This window comes from Homalodisca vitripennis, chromosome 1 (genome assembly GCF_021130785.1).
Source record: "Homalodisca vitripennis isolate AUS2020 chromosome 1, UT_GWSS_2.1, whole genome shotgun sequence".
Taxonomy (NCBI): Eukaryota; Metazoa; Arthropoda; class Insecta; order Hemiptera; family Cicadellidae; genus Homalodisca; species Homalodisca vitripennis.
Window position 1 is genome coordinate 124,310,393 of NC_060207.1, and position 20,953 is coordinate 124,331,345.

The window sequence follows — 20,953 nt, forward strand, 5'->3', positions numbered from 1 at the left end:
TTGTGAATTGTTCTGCTACAACTACCATGAACAATTCCAATATTCATGTTCCACTATCTCTACACTAAAAACGTGTTGTGAATTGTTCTGCTACAGCTACAATGAACAATTCCAATATTCATGTTCCACTATCTCTACACTAAAAACGTGTTGTGAATTGTTCTGCTACAGCTACAATGAACAATTCCAATATTCATGTTCCACTATCTCTACACTAAAAACGTGTTGTGAATTGTTCTGCTACAGCTACAATGAACAATTCCAATATTCATGTTCCACAATCTCTACACTAAAAACATGTTGTGAATTATTCTGCTACAACTACAATGAACAATTCCAATATTCATGTTCCACTAGTGATCTCTACACTAACAACTTCTTGTGAATTATTCTACTACAACTACAATGAACAATTCCAATATTCATGTTCCACTATCTCTACACTAAAAATGTGTTGTGAATTGTTCTGCTAAAACTACCATGAACAATTCCAATATTCATGTTCCACTATCTCTACACTAAAAACGTGTTGTGAATTGTTCTGCTACAGCTACAATGAACAATTCCAATATTCATGTTCCACTATCTCTACACTAAAAACGTGTTGTGAATTGTTCTGCTACAACTACAATGAACAATTCCAATAATCATGTTCCACTATCTCTACACTAAAAACTTCTTGTGAATTATTATACTACAACTACCATGAACAATTCCAATATTAATGTTCTACTATCTCTACACTAAAAACTTCTTGTGAATTATTATACTACAACTACCATGAACAATTCCAATATTCATGTTCCACTATCTCTACACTAAAAACGTGTTGTGAATTGTTCTGCTACAGCTACAATGAAAAATTCCAATATTCATGTTCCACTATCTCTACACTAAAATCGTGTTGTGAATTGTTCTGCTACAGCTACAATGAACAATTCCAATATTCATGTACCACTAGTGATCTCTACACTAAAAACTTCTTGTAAATTATTCTACTACAACTACCATGAACAATTCCAATATTCATGTTCCACAATCTCTACACTAAAAACATGTTGTGAATTGTTCTGCTACAGCTACAATGAACAATTCCAATATTCATGTTCCACTATCTCTACACTAAAAACTTCTTGTGAATTATACTACAGTAGGACCTTGATATATCGAACCTCAATATATCGAATTCCTCGATAAATCGAAGTTTTGTCATTCCCCTTGAATGTCCCATTTACTTCAATGCTAATTTTACCTCTACATATCGAAGATTTCAAGTAAATAACCTCAATATATCGAATTTTCACCAATAATTTTGCCTATTTTTTACCTCTATATATCGAAGTTTTCTTATAATTACCTCAACATATCGAAGTTTCAGTTTATCAACGAAACGAACTTTAGTACTGTATTGTCGTGTTGTGCAAACGAACAACCATCAAAGTAGAGTAGGTACCGTATTTTTCATGTCGAGACTTGAAACCCCCACCACCGACACTCCCTTTGTTTTCTGTAGACGCCAGTGGTGGATCACCACTCCACCCTCAGTTCAATTTGGACGTTACCGCGATTAGTGCGAGTTGAGGTTATCTTAGTGAATTATTGTGTGTGGCAGATTTTCAACTGTGACACTGTTTTGTTTAAAAGTGCGATGGCAAAACGGAAAACTTTATCTTATCACGATAAAGTTAAACTTATAGAGACTGTGGACGCCGGGAATAAGAAAAAAGTGACATTGCAAAGGAGTTTGGTATACCAGCGAATACTCTATCGACCATATTGAAAAATAGAGAAAAATATGAACGCCAAGGAACTTCGTGCAAGAGAATAAAAGGACCCGAATTCAAGGACGTAGATGAAAGTGTTTATCAGTGGTTAAAACAGTGCCGCGATAAAAACCTTCCTGTAAGTGGCCCAATTTTTAAAAGAAAAAGCAGCACAGTTTGCTGCGCAATTAAATAAACCTGACTTTCGAGCAAGCAACGGTTGGCTCCAAAACTTTAAAAAAAGAAATGAAGTGATTTTCAAAAAGGTGACTGGCGAAAGTGTGAGTGTCGATGACAATGTTTGCACAGAATGGTTGCAAAAACTGCCTGATCTTGTCAAGGGATACAAACCTGTCGATATTTTTAATGGCGACGAAACAGGTCTTTTTTACCAGTGTCTTCCTGACAAAACTTTAACTTTTAAAGGTGACACTTGCCACGGAGGTAAGAATAGTAAACAAAGAGTTACATTGCTGCTTGGAACAAATCAAATTGGCACCGTGAAGCTTAAACCATTGATGATAGGAAAATCTAAAAATCCAAGGTGTTTCAAAGGGGTTCAAAGCTTTCCAATGGACTACACATCAAACAAAAAGTCATGGATGAACTCAGGGGTTTTTGAGAAATGGCTAATGGACTTGGACAGACAAATGAAGAAAAAAATACTCTTGTTTATTGACAACGCTACTGCTCACGGTGACATCCCAAAAATGAAAAACGTAAAAATCGAGTTCTTACCTCCAAACACCACATCCAAGCTACAGCCATTGGATCAAGGAATAATTAAGAACTTTAAAGTTCATTACCGGAAGGAAGTTGTACGCCTCTTCCTTCGTGACCTCGAGGACAAGAACCCTACAAAAATAAGCATACTTGATGCAATGTGGATGGCTTCTAAGGCGTGGAACAATGTTACCGAAAATACTATAAAGAACTGCTTCAAGAAAAGTGGCTTTAAACAGCAAGTTGACGAAGAAGAGGAAAGTGTTGTAGAAGACTGTTCAATTGTTGAAACGGATAACGGTGAACTTGCTAGTCCTGTACTGTGGAGACAAGTGACTCAGGCCATTACTTTGGAAGGGCTGTCTTTCGAAGACTTTGTGGCCATCGAAGACGAGCTTGCTACTTGCGGCCAATTAAGCGATGCAGACATTATTGCATCCGTTTCCAAGGACACGAGTGTAGAAGACAGTGTAGTCGAGGACGGCGAGGATGATGACGACAACGAAGTCGAAACGCCTGACCCCACCCTTCGCACGTTGCAAAGTTTCCTCCAAAAGAAGACGTCTATGGATGACAAAATAATCCAGTCTTTATCCATTTTAGACGACGCGTTGGACAAAGTGACTTTCACAGGTAGACAAACTACAATTTCAGATTTTTTTTAACAACAGTAAATAAGTTTTGCAAACTCTTTATAACATGTACGTAAGCCTACATTACAGTAGCATTTTAACATTTAAAATACAGTACAGTAGAACCGTATTTCAGACTTGTGTATTTATACTGTACAACATAACTTTATAAGACGTTACAGTATTTCATATTCATATTTATGTAATAATATTACTCTATACGTTTAGTTAAAAAATAAATAAATTTAAATTGATGTATGGTGTACTTGTTATAATTTATTATTCATATTTCCCGATAAAGTAATGTACGATTCTTAATTGTACTGTACGTATTTTTGTAGTGGGTGTGGACCTCTATATATCGAAGTCTGTCAGAGTTAACCTTGATATAATGAATAATACAACAACAGTTGTAAACCTCTATATATCGAAGTCTGCCCCAAACAGCCTTGATATATCGAACCTCATTATATCGAAATTCTTGATATATCGAAGTTTTGTAAATCCTCTAGAGGTTCGATATATCAAGGTCCTACTGTACAACTACCATGAACAATTCCAATATTCATGTTCCACTATCTCTACACTAAAAACATGTTGTGAATTATTCTGCTACAACTACAATGAACAATTCCAATATTCATGTTCCACTATCACTACACTAAAAACATGTTGTGAATTATTCTGCTACAACTACAATGAACAATTCCAATATTCTTGTTCCACTATCTCTACACTAAAAATTTCTTGTGAATTGTTCTGCTACAACTACAATGAATACTGTTATGTAAGTATGTGCTAGTGCTATTACAGTTTTGTTTAGCTGAATGTTTTATATATGTAAATTATTTCACATGTTCTGTTTACAAAAAATATGAATTTGTGAGAACAATAAACTTATTTTTGTATGAATTGATAACATTTTATTGACAAATTGAAGCCATGGTCTCCTATACTAAACATATTGTAAAGACTACCATTAAAAATACAGTCATTATATTAGATCTAAATAGTATTATTTCATAATACTCAGGAAGCCCAAATCGAACTGGCGAGTGGTTACAACCAAAACACTAACAAGACATACCTGGGACTGAGTGGTGGACCTTGGTAACTTGATGTGTTCCGCTTCTATTCCTATCTCACTAGCAGCCTTTATCTTCATCCTGATGTAGACGTTAGAGTCCTCACGTCCGCCCACTTGAACGATGGCCAGGCGAGGCACAAACTCTGGCAAACTCTCCTTCAGTCTCTTTACTTCTTCTGCCATCTCTAGTCTCATCTCTCTGTATATTTATTCCAAAATTATTTATGTAGTAAATTATAAATTAATAGTAAAAATTTAATTTACAAAATCTCCATTAACTCTAGTAGTGTTAGGCATTGCTTATGCAGCTCCTGGAAGCAGTCTCACATTTCTTGCATTACAATATGAAAAATCATCATGCTAACCTGATTTAGGCATCACTGAAAATGACAATTTATGAACTGTTCAATTAAGTCTTCAATTAAATGCCTAAAATGTACAAATTATTCAATTAGCTGTCTAGAAGCTTACATTTGTTTAGAACTTAATTTTAAAGGTTTATGTTAGTCTCTGTTTTATATATATAAACTAATTGCGTATGGTACCTAAGTACTTTTTGTTCAAAATATAAAAAGAAACATGCAGTTACTCTTAGTTACAAATGCCCTTGATAGTTTCATAGTCTCATCATCATAGTACACTAGACTTGATGTGTACATCTGAAATTTCTAAAAAGGACGTAATATTTAGCAATTATTGGCCATCTTAGATTTTCAAAACTTTATTACGATTATATTTCCAAACCACTGTCATCCCTTTTCAGTGAGCATGAACAACACATTGCTTGTTTCTGTGGATTTTTCTATATTTTTTATATTTTAAATTCTTATTTGAATGAGTTTAGTACAGTGGTACATGTTACTAAATAAAAAAGGTGAAAAACATTATCTTCCTAAAAATACTGTTAATAACTTTTCAATATGCAACAGTAAGTAAGTTTAATTATTATTGTCTTATTCTGTAGCTTTCACTGAAAAAAGGTATATGTCATGTTACACTTTGTTAATTTTTATGTACTTATACCTTTACTTTCAACATAAGCTCTGAAATGCATGCAGTAATATGAGATTTTGTAGAAGTAAATAATATATAGAAAAAATTATGGGCTCTTTGAGGTTAAGATATTTTCCTAAATTTCTATCGTGAGGTACATGTCCATCATATCTATTTGAAAATGTAATGATCTTGCAACAAAACAAATCTGTCAAATAAATTGGCTGCCAAGCAAGCAAAAATATAATGTTGTCCGAATCTCCAGTTGCCATTCTTATCACTCTGCCAGTATTTATGGTAAAATAAATCTTTATTGTAATGATAAGTCAAGCAGATATCTTGATTATCTGACATAAATACCACAATATTACATGAAACTCAATCCAGAACTCTGAAAACAATAAAAGTATTGCAACAACTTTTGTGTCATCATGAAAACAGCTCTGCACTTATTAAATACTACTGCGATTGTAGAATTTACTTATCTGAAATAATAAGGGTTTACCGGGTAGTTCTTATATTAATTATTTTTAAACTTTTTATTTGAACATTTATTTTTGTATTGTAGAACATTTTTTCACCCAAACTTTGTACAATATTATTAAAATATCTGAAACAATAATTTTTGACACTGACGTGTTTATAACTACCAAAAAATAAAGAAAACCAAGTAAAATGATGAATAAAAACAAACCAATACAATAGAGTATCGATGGCAGAGCAGAGATGTACTGCTTTTTGACCTTTTGATCCAAAAATCAATAGTCTTCCTTGGATGAAGAGAACCCGTTTCAGGTTTCTAGAACCTTCCTAATAAAGAGTTATTGCACAGATCAATGGACAACATGATTTCAATAAGGCCCTGTTAGGTCTTTAATAAATAAAATAATTACCGGTATCAAGATTGTAAAGGACTTACAGAAATACTTACTTGGAAACTTCCGTTCCAGATAGAATAACTGCTGTGCCTGTCATTTCACTCTGAAAACATAACATAAGAAAAATATAATGGACAGCTGCATAAAGTGCACACCTATGACTGGTACTATATAAAAGTTAATAATACTTCTTTATATTAAAAGGTTTTGACTAAAACCATTGGTATTTATGTTTTAAATCGGTAGAGGGGATGACTCAAGTCAAGTAAAACATGTCCATCTCAGCTCCATAATTATTTTGATATATTAACTGCAAATCTCACTCTATTTAAAAATTTATTTAGCACCAGTTTGCTGTGAATACTTCTCTCTATCTTAAACTACCATTTATACTGTGATTCATTACAAAGACAAAGTGTATTTTAGTTTTCAGTTAGTTTTCATTTCATGTTTCGGTCGACGCCTCAGTTAAGATCCAGGTCTATAAATCAGCCAGTACCAATTAAGTTGTCTGATAAGAAACTGGTTTTGCATTAAGCCGCTCGGGATCAACAACAATGGCACCAACTGATAAACAAGGTCTACCCTGCAGTTATTGCTGATTGCATAAAGAAATATTTTGCTGGGAATGACGTTATCACCTGGCTCGTCACCAGGCTGACCATGGAGCTGAAGAAGCTCTGCAGAAAAGGTGGATTTCTTGTCGGAGAAGGTGCGGCAGTTGGACAACTAGTTGACAGGGAGAGCGGATGAGCTGGAGCAGCAGTAACGAAGAAACAACATCTGAATTTTTGGAATAGAGGAGATTACTAGAGAGGCACTAACTGACTGGATTGTTATGGAGCTATGCCGGGACAAGCTTGGTGTTGAACTGCTGGTCCATGCTATCTGCAGGTCTTACTGAGTCGGAGGTAATCCCAGGCCTGAGCCCGACATAAGAAAGCGACATAGGCCCATCATCGTCCACTTCATTGGCTACAGAGATTGAAGGGCAGTAGATGGAGTGAAGAAGAGATTGAAGGGTACCAGGGTGCCGATACACGAGGGCCTGAAGACCAATCAGGAGGAGGTCCTGAGAAAGGTGATGGTGCAGTATGGGCCCCGCAGCTCTTGTAACCAGATGGCATTGTTGTGGTTGGACAAGGACGGAGTGAATGGAGGGTAGTATATATTTTATTGGGTGTCACTGTTAACGGAATACATATGTTGGTCAGTGTTTGTTACACAGCTCTCTGCCTTGGTTAGCTCGCCAAGTTTGAACAGGTTTTCTTGACTTTATGACTCATTACACCCATGTCATTATGATGGAAGACTGAATTACTTGATAGTAACATGAATGACCAACAATACTTAACTAATATGTTTCACTCCTCCTGTGACAGGACTATACTGCCATTACAAGCCCCTCACTATACTGCCTCAGTTGACAATTGGTTAGATATTGTAGCTGTTGTTGATCTGACTCACGTTGCGCACCATGGACAATTCCCTGCCCCGGGCCTTTCAAAACATGATCTCATCTTTTGTGTCTACAAACTTAACTTAACTCCAGGCCAAAATCATTCACTTTAGAAATTTCCAACATCACTGAACAATCTACTCATAGGAAAACATGTCTGTTATCCATTCCTATCCATTGTTCTAGTTTCTTAAAAAAAAAATCATTTACTGTACATACATTTACTAGGCGGCTATACTTAAGATTTTATACATCTCAGAACTATTGATTACTTTTGGATCAAATGTCTGTATACAGACTTGCAAATTATGTAACACTCAAACTGTTTAAATAGTTGTTTTAGATCCATTCGTTAAATTCAATATTGCAGCCTCTTGACATTTTTCAAGAGGAATAACTCAAAACTACCTTTATGTATAATAAAATCATAGAAGTACACAACTTTTCTTGTTTTATTCCAAATCCAAAAATACTTTAAAGAATCCAATGAAGATAATGGAGTAAAATGTGATTTCGTGTTTTATAATTTTCTGCATATATGCAGACGTTCTCACAAATCTGCCTAAAACTATTAATAACCATTTTGAAGAATTTCATTGATACCATTATAACTGACTACGATTGAATTGAAGACAGTTGTTTGTGGACTATTATAACAACTATTCAACATTCAGTTTACAACACGTTACAAGGCTGTAAAATAATCAATAACAGATAAAGTAAACCACAGAACTCAAATAGTTTGTCAGTCTTTTTCTTAGATGTGTATAGATGTGTACTTTATAAATGAAGGTATAAAATCTTAGCAGATCACTTTCTTATCTAATAGATATTAAACAAAACCCAACATGTAAAAGACAGATTTAATAAAACAATTGGAAGTTAAAGTAAAAAATAAACTCACATCTAGGTACTTAAAAATTATGTTTATGTATAATTAGATGTAAATTTTTGTATTTTCAACGACATGAAGAAATAAATATAAATTAAATGGTCTGTATTCAATAAATATAATAACCAATGTTAATAATAGTGCACTATCACAGATTCTGTAGTTCTTGGTATAAAACAACTATCTGGTATGTTACATAGTCCGTTATATCACCAACTTGTTTGATTATCTGAGCCACCAATACTGTCTTATTATAACTGGCTTTTCATTTGTTATCCACACATTAAGGTACCAGGGCTAACATATACAACCATCACTTAAACAATTATCTGGTAATTGCTGTAATTACTCAGCAATATACAATACATATACTCTGTTCATCAACACATCTGACAAACAAGAAAAAGTACTTAAGTAGTAAAATAGTAAACACAATTATATATTAGATTATAGAATTGATCACCAGATTTCTCAGTTTCAATTATATAAGAATGCAGTTACCTTAATAAACGAAATATATGTTCTGAAAATGGCCACAACAAACTCAAGAACTATTAATCTCTGACCAAACATGTTACAGTGTTTTATAACTGAAATAATGAATAGTCTACTTGGAAACTTAATAAGATAAGAAATGATTAGTCACATAATAACTCATAACATTTAGTTACAATATGTTCATATAAATAAGCACATTCATCAATAATATTTCCTGATACCAATAAAATATGAGACCAAATATTTTAACAAAGATTTATTATCCCAAGTATAACAACTGATCCCAGTTTCATATTTAAAATTTTTTAAATGCCAACAATTCTGCATAGTCATACATTCATTATGTATCAAATGAGAAAAAACTGAAATGACAAAAAACACTAGAACCTTTCATTGTTAAGAATAGTTTCAAATGAAATACAAATGTTACTTTTATTTACCATATTTTTAATATAAAAGTATTACAATTTTGTTTTACTGGATGGTTAATGATTTATACTGTATCTTATACTTGAAAATTTAGATGTGTAATTTGAAAAACTTTGTTAAGTACTATGTAATATTCATTAGAAAAAAAATCATAAAAAAATATATATATATATATAAAATTGGGTGTCCCATGAAGAGGTTTAAACGTTTGATGTTGTATTACTTGCCCATTTATGCACCGAACATTTTCAAACTCTACACAATTAATAAAGCAAGAAGTAAAAATATTCTGTGAAAATTTCAGCTCTCTAGCAACTGTTGAAACAAAAATGGTGACATATTGAAAATTTTACTTCCTATAAAAATTCATATCTTGAATTACCGGTCCAATTCCACACGCCCCTCTCAGCCTTTTGGCTAAGATCAAAGTGTACCTGATTTGATTACTGTGTTGCAGTTTTTAATAAGAGCTGTTTAATAATGCATATTTTTGAAAACAACTGTTTGATTGAAAAATATTGCTTGTGCTATAAACGTGAAGTGTTGGGCATGGGCTATTGCTTTTGGCAACATTACAGAAGCAATTAGACAATTTCAGGTTCCCTACTCAGGAGTTGAACCATCTATCAATCTAACAATAACTAAGTGGAATAATCTTTTGTTAGAAACTGTAAGTGTCTTAAAAAAGTACTCTAGAGGATCAAATGTGGTGAATTCAATATGTCACCATTTTGTTTGTACAATTGCTAGAGAGCTGATATTTTTACCGAATATTTTTAAACCCTACTTTATTCATTGTGTAGAGTTTAAAAATGTTCAGTGCATAAATTGGCAAGTAATGTAAAATAAAACGTTTAACACTATTTGTGGGATACTCTGTATAAATATATATATATATATATATAAAACATGTAATACTAGCAGATATCTCTGGCTTCAGACGCAATTTTTAAAATAAAAGGCTACAGCTTTCTTAGTGAAAGCATTTATGATGTACAATTTTGCTTCAGAAAGCAATGTTGTTTAATCTAATTGTATTGTTACCAATGTTCCGCATTATTATTTCACAAAATTCTCCTCGTCCTCACTTAGGTCATGAACTAAACAAAGTTTGTACGCTTTATAACCACTGCCATGTAAAACTGAACAAACTAATGTTTGAGATATACCTAATATTTGAGAAACATCTCTTGTTGAGGAATGAGGCTCTTCCATAACAGACTGTAAAACGTTAAGTGACAATGTTTCGTTTGTAGCAGATTTTGGTCGTCCAGGTTTGGGGCAGTCTTTAATGCTGCCTGTTTCCTGGAAATGTTGGATTGTTTTTTGAACTCCTGATTTAGATACAGGATTGTGATAAATGTCATTAAATAAATTCCTTACTGTACTTCAACATAAGATCTCACCCGGTCTCCATAAACTCTGCACCATCAAGATCATAATATGCTCTGGTTCACCTAAACTCTCAATTTCAATGTAAATTATCACAAAAACACATTTTTAACTTTGTTAATTCCAACCAGAAACTGAACATAATACTGGACTTCCTTAAAACTGATAACATAAGAGAGGCCTGTCCTGCTGCAGGTAATAACTGTAATAAAGGTTAGAGTTTGTAAGAAAAGTGGTTGTCTACTGAAGTTATTTACCTTCTGAATGTGGATATTCAGGTTTTGCCTCAATTAATTTCCAGTTTCCACCGTTCTTCTTATTTTATCAAGACCTTTCAAATAAGGTGTCACTTAGTGGGTCTTTACATTTCTAAATTTTGAGCCGCTCCCCCCCCCCCCCGCAGAATCCCATTTTGGGGAAATGGGCAAAGTTGTAACAGTGACTAAAGAGTTAAATTCTATTTCCTAGAAAGGTGTTCCGAGTTCTACCGCTTCATCTTTATCCATAAAAAAAAACATTGTATCCATACTTTTAACTCACCGTACATAGTCATAGTCATAGAATCTTTATGATGATTTCTTTAGAGAAATACAATGGAGTCATTTATACACTAAAAAACAATTAAATAACAACATATAGTATTTAAAAATAAGTTTTCCAGTTGAGGAATTCTTCTATGGTGTAAAATGATCGATCTAGGGAGCCATTGTCGAGTTTCTTTCTTGAACCGTCTCTCTTCTGTTATTTCTTTAAGGTGGTCTGGCAGTAGGTTATACAGCTTTGGTCCCATATAGCTGGGCTTCTTTTCAGACAGGGTGAGGCGGTGAGTGGGCAGTGCAAAGTTGTAAAGCGTGTCTCGTATTATAGGAGTGGGTCCCTCTTAATCTTGTAAGATTGCAGGACTGGGCAAAGCAGATAACTTCGAATATGTATAAGGACACTATTGTAAGTATCTTCAGTTCAGTGAAAGCAGCTCTGCAGGAGTCAGATGGGTTTAGGCCAGCTAGTATTCGAATAGCTTTTTTTTGTGCTACCAGGACACGATGGAGGTTTGAGTGGGAGGAGTTGCCCCAGATCACCAATCCATATCTCAGGTAGGATTCAAATGGTGAGTAGTAAGCAGTTTTAGCTGTTTCAATGTTGCTGATATTTTTTATGCGTCTGATAATGTAAGTGCTACTGCTGAGCTTTCTGATTAGTTGATCGATGTGTGGGTTCCAGGTTAATTTGCTGTCAATGATGACTCCTACGTATTTAACTTCATAGTTAATTTGTATATCTGGTAGGCCAGAAAGATCTGTGTTTCTTCGTCCATAGATAAGTTGTTGGGTTTTTTGTTCGTTTAACACCAGATCATTTTTTTCACAGTACTGTTTTGCTAGGCTTAATGACACATATGAGGCTATTTCAAGTTCTTCGGTATCTTTTTTGCTATTAGCATGGCCGTGTCGTCGGCGTACATTATTACCTGGCTGTACTCTTCGAGATATCTAGGAAAGTCATTGCTGAGCAGTATGAAGAGCACAGGGCCAAGAACAGAGCCTTGTGGGACGCCCCTATTCACAGGTAGTGGTTTAGATGTTGCTTATAAACATATGCGCGCTTGCACGAGTATGGTAAGCGGCCATCACAAAAATCAAATCATAAAACCAAATACAAAATCATTTTAATAAAATTTATTTTGAATTAATTAAATTAAATTTCTATAGTATTTGGGTAATGGCAACAAGGACTATGGTGATAAACATGCTTTATTTGTGTCACAAGTTGTCAGAAACATTACATTAAAAATAGTAAAAGTAACTAAATGTTACACTAATTTGTTCATTACATGAAATGTTATAAATACACATAGTCTAAATAGTTTGTTATTCATCATTAAATTAAATAATTACTTTTATAGATACAAAAACAACTGAACTTTACTGTGATATAAAATACCTATAACATAATTCGGTTCAACATTTTGGTTAAGTAGTTTAGATAAGCATGAATATTTATGATTTAATTGTGATGGTGGACTGCTTATTATCCTACACCCTGTTAGTCAGTAAATGTAATGTTTACTGAAAGCCAGTTCTAGGGTTGGCAGAGATGTGTAAAAAAATGCTCAGTTGACTCTCTATTATTTAGTTTGGGTAGGGTACAATAAGCGAACCCGGTTTTTATATTGATATTGGCAAACGATATTATTTAATTATAACTTTCGATATAACCAACAGATACTGATTTTTGAACAATAACTAACTTGTAAAACTATACAGTTTTTCTTATAATAAATTTCCTTTTATAGGTAATAACAGACAGCTCGAACAGTCGAAGGAGAACCGTGAAACGAAGTTTAAAAAGTGGCATATCAGCAATACAGAGGAGAAGTATGGTTTTCTAGAAAACATAAATAATTACGCATATTTTGTATTTCCTGTTATAAACGTTTGTTATAATTTCATTATTTTTTAGGGTTTTTTCTATTTCCAGTTCTATTCCTTTGTTTGATTGTTAGAGCTCATTTATTAGATTCACTATGAGCATTGTATTAGTTATTTTAATTAAAAATATGGGTACTTTGGGATTATACCGACCACACCAGTATGAAGAACACAAAAATATAAATTTATAGAAATAGACATGATAGAACGAAAAAAAACAACTCTTTAATTGCAAAATTACAAACTTACAAGCATTTCCAAGTATTGTGATCGGTATTTTTGTCGCTGTTATCTTATCTTTCTCGAGAATCCCGATTACGGCAGGCCGCGCGGCATCACATGATTTGCACTGTACATAATTGCCTTTCCATTACAATTCAATTTATATTTCTGATCAGCCCCTCTAGAATTTGATATTTTACTGATAGGTACTATCTCGAGGGATGTTTTTCTTGTTCCTTTGGTGCTGCCCCGCGCTGATGGCCGGAGGCACTCGCATTTTGGGTGGCGGAATGTGATCAAGAATAAAAACAAGTTTTGAGTGTTTTTTCAATAAAGAGTTTAGTTTTAGTTTGGTAATGTTCGTTTTTGTTGAATTTTTGTGTTTGGAGAAATGTAGAGGTAAAATACGGAAGTACAACAAAGCGACGAACCAGCTGAACGGGCGGCAAGACTCTGCAATCACGTTATCTACTAGACCGCTCGACTTTGACCTCTATCTGAGGATGGGGAGGGGTTTGTGATAAGACAATTCCTGTTTTATATTGACGAAATATTGTTCTACGCTAATCTAGTAATCAGTAGAACAAAATGTCAAATAACGATTCATGTCTGGGTGTGGTCGGTATAATCCCAAAGTACCAAAATATGATTGTTATTAAAACTGTATATATGTTGATATGATTTATAAGTTTGATAAATGAATATTAAGTATCAATGATTGTACTAATCCCTATAAAAACTGGATCGCTTATCGTACATTAAACTTGTTTGTTCAATTAATTTTAAATTGCCTAGATTCTGTTTTAATTTGAAACAACAGAAATCGTGAATTAGATAATAACAATAAAAAATAGGCTTGCTACTTCCCAATCAAGATTAGGTTAGAATTGATCTGCAACCTTATGGACTACAGATAATATTACACTTGTTTATTAACCCTCCAGCTGGTATGAAACGAATTTTTGTCGCCAAAGGCCCGTCCGATTTGGCAGCAACGAATATTTGTTGCCAAAGTAGACATGTACAGTTATTGAAATTTTAGGCAATTAAGGTCATATAAATGATTTTTATTTGATATATTCTGGAACAGCATATATCAAATTATATACAAAATTACACAAACTATAGTACCGATTTACTAATCTTACTTCGATTATTGTCTTCTTTGTTTATCGTAAAACATCGTTCTCTATGACAGCTGACGTGAACGTAGTACGGGTCAACCACATTGTTGTGAAACTGTAAACAAGTGCCGGGTTTTGTGTTTGAGGTTATGAATCCAATTGTATTTGTGGAAACTGTATTTTATAGTGTTTAAGTGTTGTTATTATTGTATTTTTAGCTTTCTTAGGTTATAGTTTTAGTATGGGTGAAAACTTTAGAGACCGATAAATCTAGTGACGCTGAGTGAAAAATGAAACTGTATATATTGTACATATGTATATAAGGTAAGATTAAAATTTATTATTTTATTTTATTTTTGTTTTATCTGTCATACTTGTATAAGTTAAGTTAAGTAAAAATGCAGTCATGAGATTATGTTTACCCACGAAAAATAATATTTATTTAGAAATCTACGCATTTTAAAAAAATAAGTATATACGCATTTTTTATACAAAGCCCTGAAACACATACGTTTTGAGGTAAAAGTTACAATAACTATATATTTTTGGAATCAGGACAAAATTTTGAATAAGTTATACATTTACAGTTTTGATATACAGCTTTATTGCTAAGCAGTTACACAACGGAGTATTTACAAAAATAATGTCCAAAAAATGTTTTCTTACATTTTGTAAAAAAGAACAAAAATATGTTTCCATGGAAACAATAAGATATTGTTATTATAATGCTCTCCATAATAGTTGTGAATACATTGACATATAATAGTTTATATTTGTACTAACAGTTATGAAATGTGATACATTATAAGAAACGTCTGCGAGGCTGTTAAAATAGAGCCGCCAGTACTAGGGTTAAATTGCTTTACCTCTGCTCTAAAAACTATACATTATATAACCACAATAGAAACCAAGATCAATCTAATCAATACGATATTTATTATGATTTAATAAACATAGAAATAACACTTACAGTGTGACTATCAAAAAAGAAGAATCAAAATTGTGGCTGTCTGTGAAAATTTTAATAACTAGAACAACTATTCTTCAGATTTCAGAATTAATTGTGAAAGATAAGGCTCGGACTTCGAATTCGGTATATTAATACCAGATCCAGATCGAGCTAGTGGTTTTGGACGAGCTCCTCCCGTTTGTTTTCAATGGGGTGATCGTGACAGGCGGAGAGAAAGAGTGGGGGCAGAGCCGAGCAGTACCGATAAATCCCGAACATTTCCTGACAAACCCTGTACATGCGGCTGATAGCGACCTCAGTTCGGAACGGTTCTGATTTCTATTATCTTACGAATTAATGAGTCGTTTTATATCCGAATTAATGAGTCGTTTTATATCCGAATTAATGAGTCGTTTTATATCCGAACATAGGCCTATCTGCAAAACATAGAAATTATATCGAATTAATTATATTAATATTGAACTTTCTTTATAACTCCAAAGATACTTTACAAAATGTGAGATGGTGCACAACGAATAAAATGTCATAATCTAGAATAGAATAGAAAAATTATTTATTTTCTTGAAAATATGTACAATAGTAAAATTATATAAACATCATTTATACCTTAAGCACAAACACAAACATTGCTCCTTAGTTGTAGACACAATTGACATGAGAATAAAAATAAAACAATGTTACTTTTTATTAAAGAAATATGAACATGTCTTTTTTTATTTTAATACAGCTAGGGTACATCAATAAACAAAATTCAAGAAAACAAAATAGGACCTCAAAAGGCAAGGAACTGCCTGTGTAGAGGCTCCAACTTTCTTAGAAAAACAAAAGAAAACAACACTCAAGCAAATGAAATTAACAAATAAATTCAAATACGATAAATCTACCCATTTAAACTAAGCTTTAATAAAAACAAATTTGAATAAAAAAACACATTATATAATTTTCAAAGTCTAAAGCTAATTCAGTATACATAAAAATGCCATAAATATAAATTATAACCATATCCAGTTATCTTTTTGTGATATTGGAATATATTCAAATTAATAGGACAAATAGGTTGCAGTATTGGTTGACTCATATCTCCTTTCTGTGGCATGTCCTTTGATATCTTATCGTATTTTCTTTTGAGAACTTTAGTATTTGAAACACTTTGTTAAGTATTCATATTTTAATAACCTCAAATTATTACGATCAAGTTTTAACTTATAGCAATAGCAATATATTTCTCTGTCTGTTTGTTGGATATATAGAGAATGAGAAATAAGCTATAGACTTGAAATTGTGCATGCAACTTCGACCAAGCCTGATAATAGTGTCATTTTGTGTCGTCTGGCGTACGCGATTATAATGCTGATCTGATCTATAGTACATGGAAATTATCGAATAATTTCTAACTAATGGTAATGTAACCTACAAATTATATTTATTTGATTAAGGCAGTTGGAAAATGCAATGAACCAAATATAATGTTACGAAACAATTTTATTGGTTTACATTTTAATACGAAAGATGCAATTAAAAAACTCAACATAATTGTTGATTTTGTGTTTGGAGACCCTGAAGATAAATTCTTTAACTACTATGCTAAGTAGGGCTCTTTTTAATCCTCCTGGATGTTTAATCCACCCTCGAATGTTTTATAGCTACGCCACTGAATGTAACGAAGTTACTTTGTTACATTAGACTTCCTTACGTCTTTTTTGGTATTTCGATACTCCGTTGTATTGGTTTATTTGTATGTAGACAAGAGTAATTGCCTGCCATTAATTACGTTGTAAAATCACGGTTCAATGAAATAAATTTAATTGCGCTGCATCCTGCAGCATCCAGCTTTGAAAATGTAATATATATATTACATTTATACATATACATACATATACATATTACACCACCAGGCTCTATTAAATTCAGAGGAGTACAGAGCGAGAACGCGCGGACTGCTTATTCCACTATTCTAATACGCGGGCTATCTCTAGTTGGCAGGAGGGGCCCCTCCATCCCCACTTTTTCTCTCCGCCTGTCACGATCACCCCATTGAAAACAAACGGGAGGAGCTCGTGTGGTTTTGGTGGGAATAAATGAATGAAAATAACTGTTTAGTTCGGTTATTTTGTTATCGATTAGTCGGTTATTTCTGCTGCAATTAGATTAGTCTTAAGACTAATTTTCTGTAAGTTTTAACTGATTGTGCATGCATACCTAGTCTGTACTTGAATTAGTCGTTATTCTAATCAGTTATTTTAGTTACGCAAGTCTGGTAATAAAGGGATTACTTTTCGTTCACTTTGGTGATTCGTAATTAACATTATTAATTATAATATTGTCATTTCAACGGTAATTAATAGTTACATTACCCTATAATGTATCCTATTAGATAGGCTATTATATGATAATATAACATTTCAAAATTATGTAACTAAAATGAATAAACGAAAGTAATAATACGTTTACATAATTTCGTTTTCAAATCCGGTTTAGCATTTTCGGGGCCGATTTTTTGCATTATCACTACGGTATATTGCCCGCGCATTGTTCCTGTCTCAACAGGAATGGTTCCTTTCCCCAACCCATCCCTCTACTCTCCATCTCTATCAATTAATAAGTACAGTACGCGGACGAACACAGTACCGAATTTGTGATTACTGTGTTTAAGCTTATTGTTCATTGCGTAATTTACGGTGATGTAGGTGATACAGTGGTTGATAAAATGGTATTTTTAACGCAAATGAAAATTGTTTCAAACATTTGTTTTAAAACTGCTTGTAACAATTTTGTATACGATAGTTTAACTTAATTTGTTTGTGTGTTTTATATGTTCTAATTATTCATTAATACTTAATGTAAATACAGTGAGTTAATTTTTCATTTTTTTTTGTTTTTGAATGGTTCCTTCGAAAATTTTATAAGAAGTAAAACTTAGTGCACTGTGTTTGAAACATACCATTTAAGTTGTCAATCTGTGTTTACATATATTTTTCAACCCTACCATTGTTTGTTCTTAGAACTTAAAGTAATGTTATTGCAATAGTGATGACATTTTTATTATGTTTTATATTTATTACTTACTAATTTTAGGTAATATATTATATTACATTATTTTCTTCATATTTTATTTATAACTTACCAATTTTGTTGTCTTCTAATGCACTCTTAGTTGTGATTTAATTTGAAAATTCTTGAAATGAAATAAATGTCAAAAAACAATAACTGATGATTATTTTTTAATTTAATTTACTTTTGTATGCTCTATTGCAAACATTACCTACATAACTCCAAATTGAAGATCTTCCATATCAAACATCAGATGTATGACTTTATTATAAGACATAAATAAAAGGATTATGTAGATTTTATAGTTAAGGTGTTTCGTGAATGATAAGGTTTTAATATAAAATAGGAAAATTCCTTATATTAAAAGTAAGTTAAGCAGAACAACAACCTACTTATTTAAATGTAATGGTAATGTGCAAATAAACTCTGAAACAAGAATAAAAACCTATAATATTACTAAATAAATCGGGTGCGGTATTTCAACTAATTCATCTGATTAATGTTAAGTCTACACAATTAAGTGAATCAGTCAATCTGGACTGGATTGAATTAAAAAATAATACTTTATTCATTCGACTAAAATAACCGATTAACGACAGAAATGACTGACTCATTAGTCGGTTATAAAAACCGTTCGGTTATTTCATCACTATCGAGCGATAGGGCGTGGAACGACTGGAACCGATGAGTGTAAATGAGTAAACAAAAACAATGCCAACAGGTGGTTTTATCATCTACACATACTAAGAACGTCCCGCTTTCACCTATAAACAGCATAAAACATTACTTATGAAGTATTTTATTTTAAACAGTGTCAAACAGTACTAGGTGATTATATAAACGCTCGTTCTTCCCACATTTGAATGATGAACGTTATTAAATGAACATATTTATTGTTATTATTATAATATGTTCTTAAACAGCAATATTATGTTAATTTACTGTGTGTTACTTTCTCCTTCATGCACCATGGTACAAGTTTAATATTTACTTGACTTACTGCTTTATCGTCCTCTGTAGACTAATGGGTATAGTTTCGGGTCTCTAACAGATCATGGGCTCAAATCTTGAGGAGGCCCTAAAATGTTAATACACGATATTCAGTATATTTCGAAGCCGACATAGGTGAGTTGAGGCGAGTACGGTAACAAGACTTGTTGTTTCTTTATAGTCTCCAGTTGTCATTATCGCTATTTATTTACTGCTGGTACTGTTCACTAGATCTGTAATAAGTATTGTAAATAACAACTGCACTACATCCATAATATCATAAAGTAACTATACAGCAAAAATGCAGCAATAACTTTTGCTCGTATATGTAAATAAGTGGCACTAATAGATTTGTTATGGCCTGTAATGGTTTTATATTTACTATTATGGGTAAATTATGAAGTCATGTTGGTAAATTATTGATGTTTTTATGTCAGGGGAGAAAACTGAAACATGAATTTGTTTATATTTCCAGACAAGTAAACAAGTATTCAATTATGAAAATTAGGAGTATAGATTTTTGATTAAATGAATACCACAACTCTTTTTCCAACTTTAGTGTTATGTTTGTATTGTAATGTAAGTGTTTTTGTTTTCTTGATTATTTGAAAAGTTAAATAAATAATCATTTGAAATCTTTCTTTTCCTAATCTTATAAAAAATAGAAAGGCAGTCGAGGGACTGACCGACAGAAGTGACTACTTCCTATAACAGGCTGTTATAGATATATATATATATAAATCTTGAAAAAGTACCATTTATTTAACGGTTATTTTTTATATTTTAAAAAAATGTTATAAGAGACTAAGTTCTTTAACATAATAAAGTCATATTTTATATTAATTCTATACACATTTTTGTAATATTTTTTACATGTCATATGTTACAATGATTACTGGCTTGTAAATAATAAAGTAACAAATATTGATACATATTCATTATTATCATTTATATTTATTTCTATAATTTGGTCAGTATCATTTTCTCTGAAATCTAGTATTTCCGAAATAATTACTTCATTTTCATTGCCATAATATTCTAAAAATAAAATTATGGGTTTATGATTGAAATAAGAAATCAAAATCACGAAATAAAATCTTTCTAAATTATCTTGTAAACAATAATTAATAATAATTTATTGTTGTTCCATATCCCGTTGTACTTAGGTTTTTATCGTTTGGAATTGTTAAATTTAATTTATCTTTTAAAATGTTAATTAATGGTTATGTCATTTCTTCAGTAAAATTTGTATTAAAATATGTTTCTACCTAATTTATTTTTTAAGTGAATGTTAGATAAGGCCAAATGTAATTGAGTAAAGTTTATAATTATAAGCAAGAGAACTAGTTTTCTTCCATAATTAAATTACACTACGACTGTGTTAGCTAGAAAAGATCCAATTTATTTTCAATACTTTATAA

General features: G+C 32.3%; 1 protein-coding gene across 3 annotated transcripts in view; it reads right to left on the reverse strand.

Annotated features, from left to right (window-relative positions):
* Positions 1 to 18,677, reverse strand: part of LOC124370947 (C-1-tetrahydrofolate synthase, cytoplasmic) — a 70,500-nt gene extending 51,823 nt beyond the window's left edge. Inside the window, exons 1-3 of one of the 3 annotated variants that reach the window (XM_046829265.1) lie at positions 18,616 to 18,677; positions 6,130 to 6,179; positions 4,206 to 4,404 (exon numbers count right to left, since the gene is read on the reverse strand). In XM_046829265.1, the coding sequence (XP_046685221.1) occupies positions 4,206 to 4,404; positions 6,130 to 6,173 (243 nt within the window). In that variant the 5' untranslated portion in view covers positions 6,174 to 6,179; positions 18,616 to 18,677. Of the gene's footprint in view, positions 1 to 4,205; positions 4,405 to 6,129; positions 6,180 to 8,928; positions 8,948 to 15,491; positions 15,648 to 18,615 lie in introns of those variants that run through there. The other 2 variants (XM_046829261.1, XM_046829256.1) reach the window with 2 other exon arrangements.
* Between the last annotated feature and the right edge of the window lie 2,276 nt (positions 18,678 to 20,953).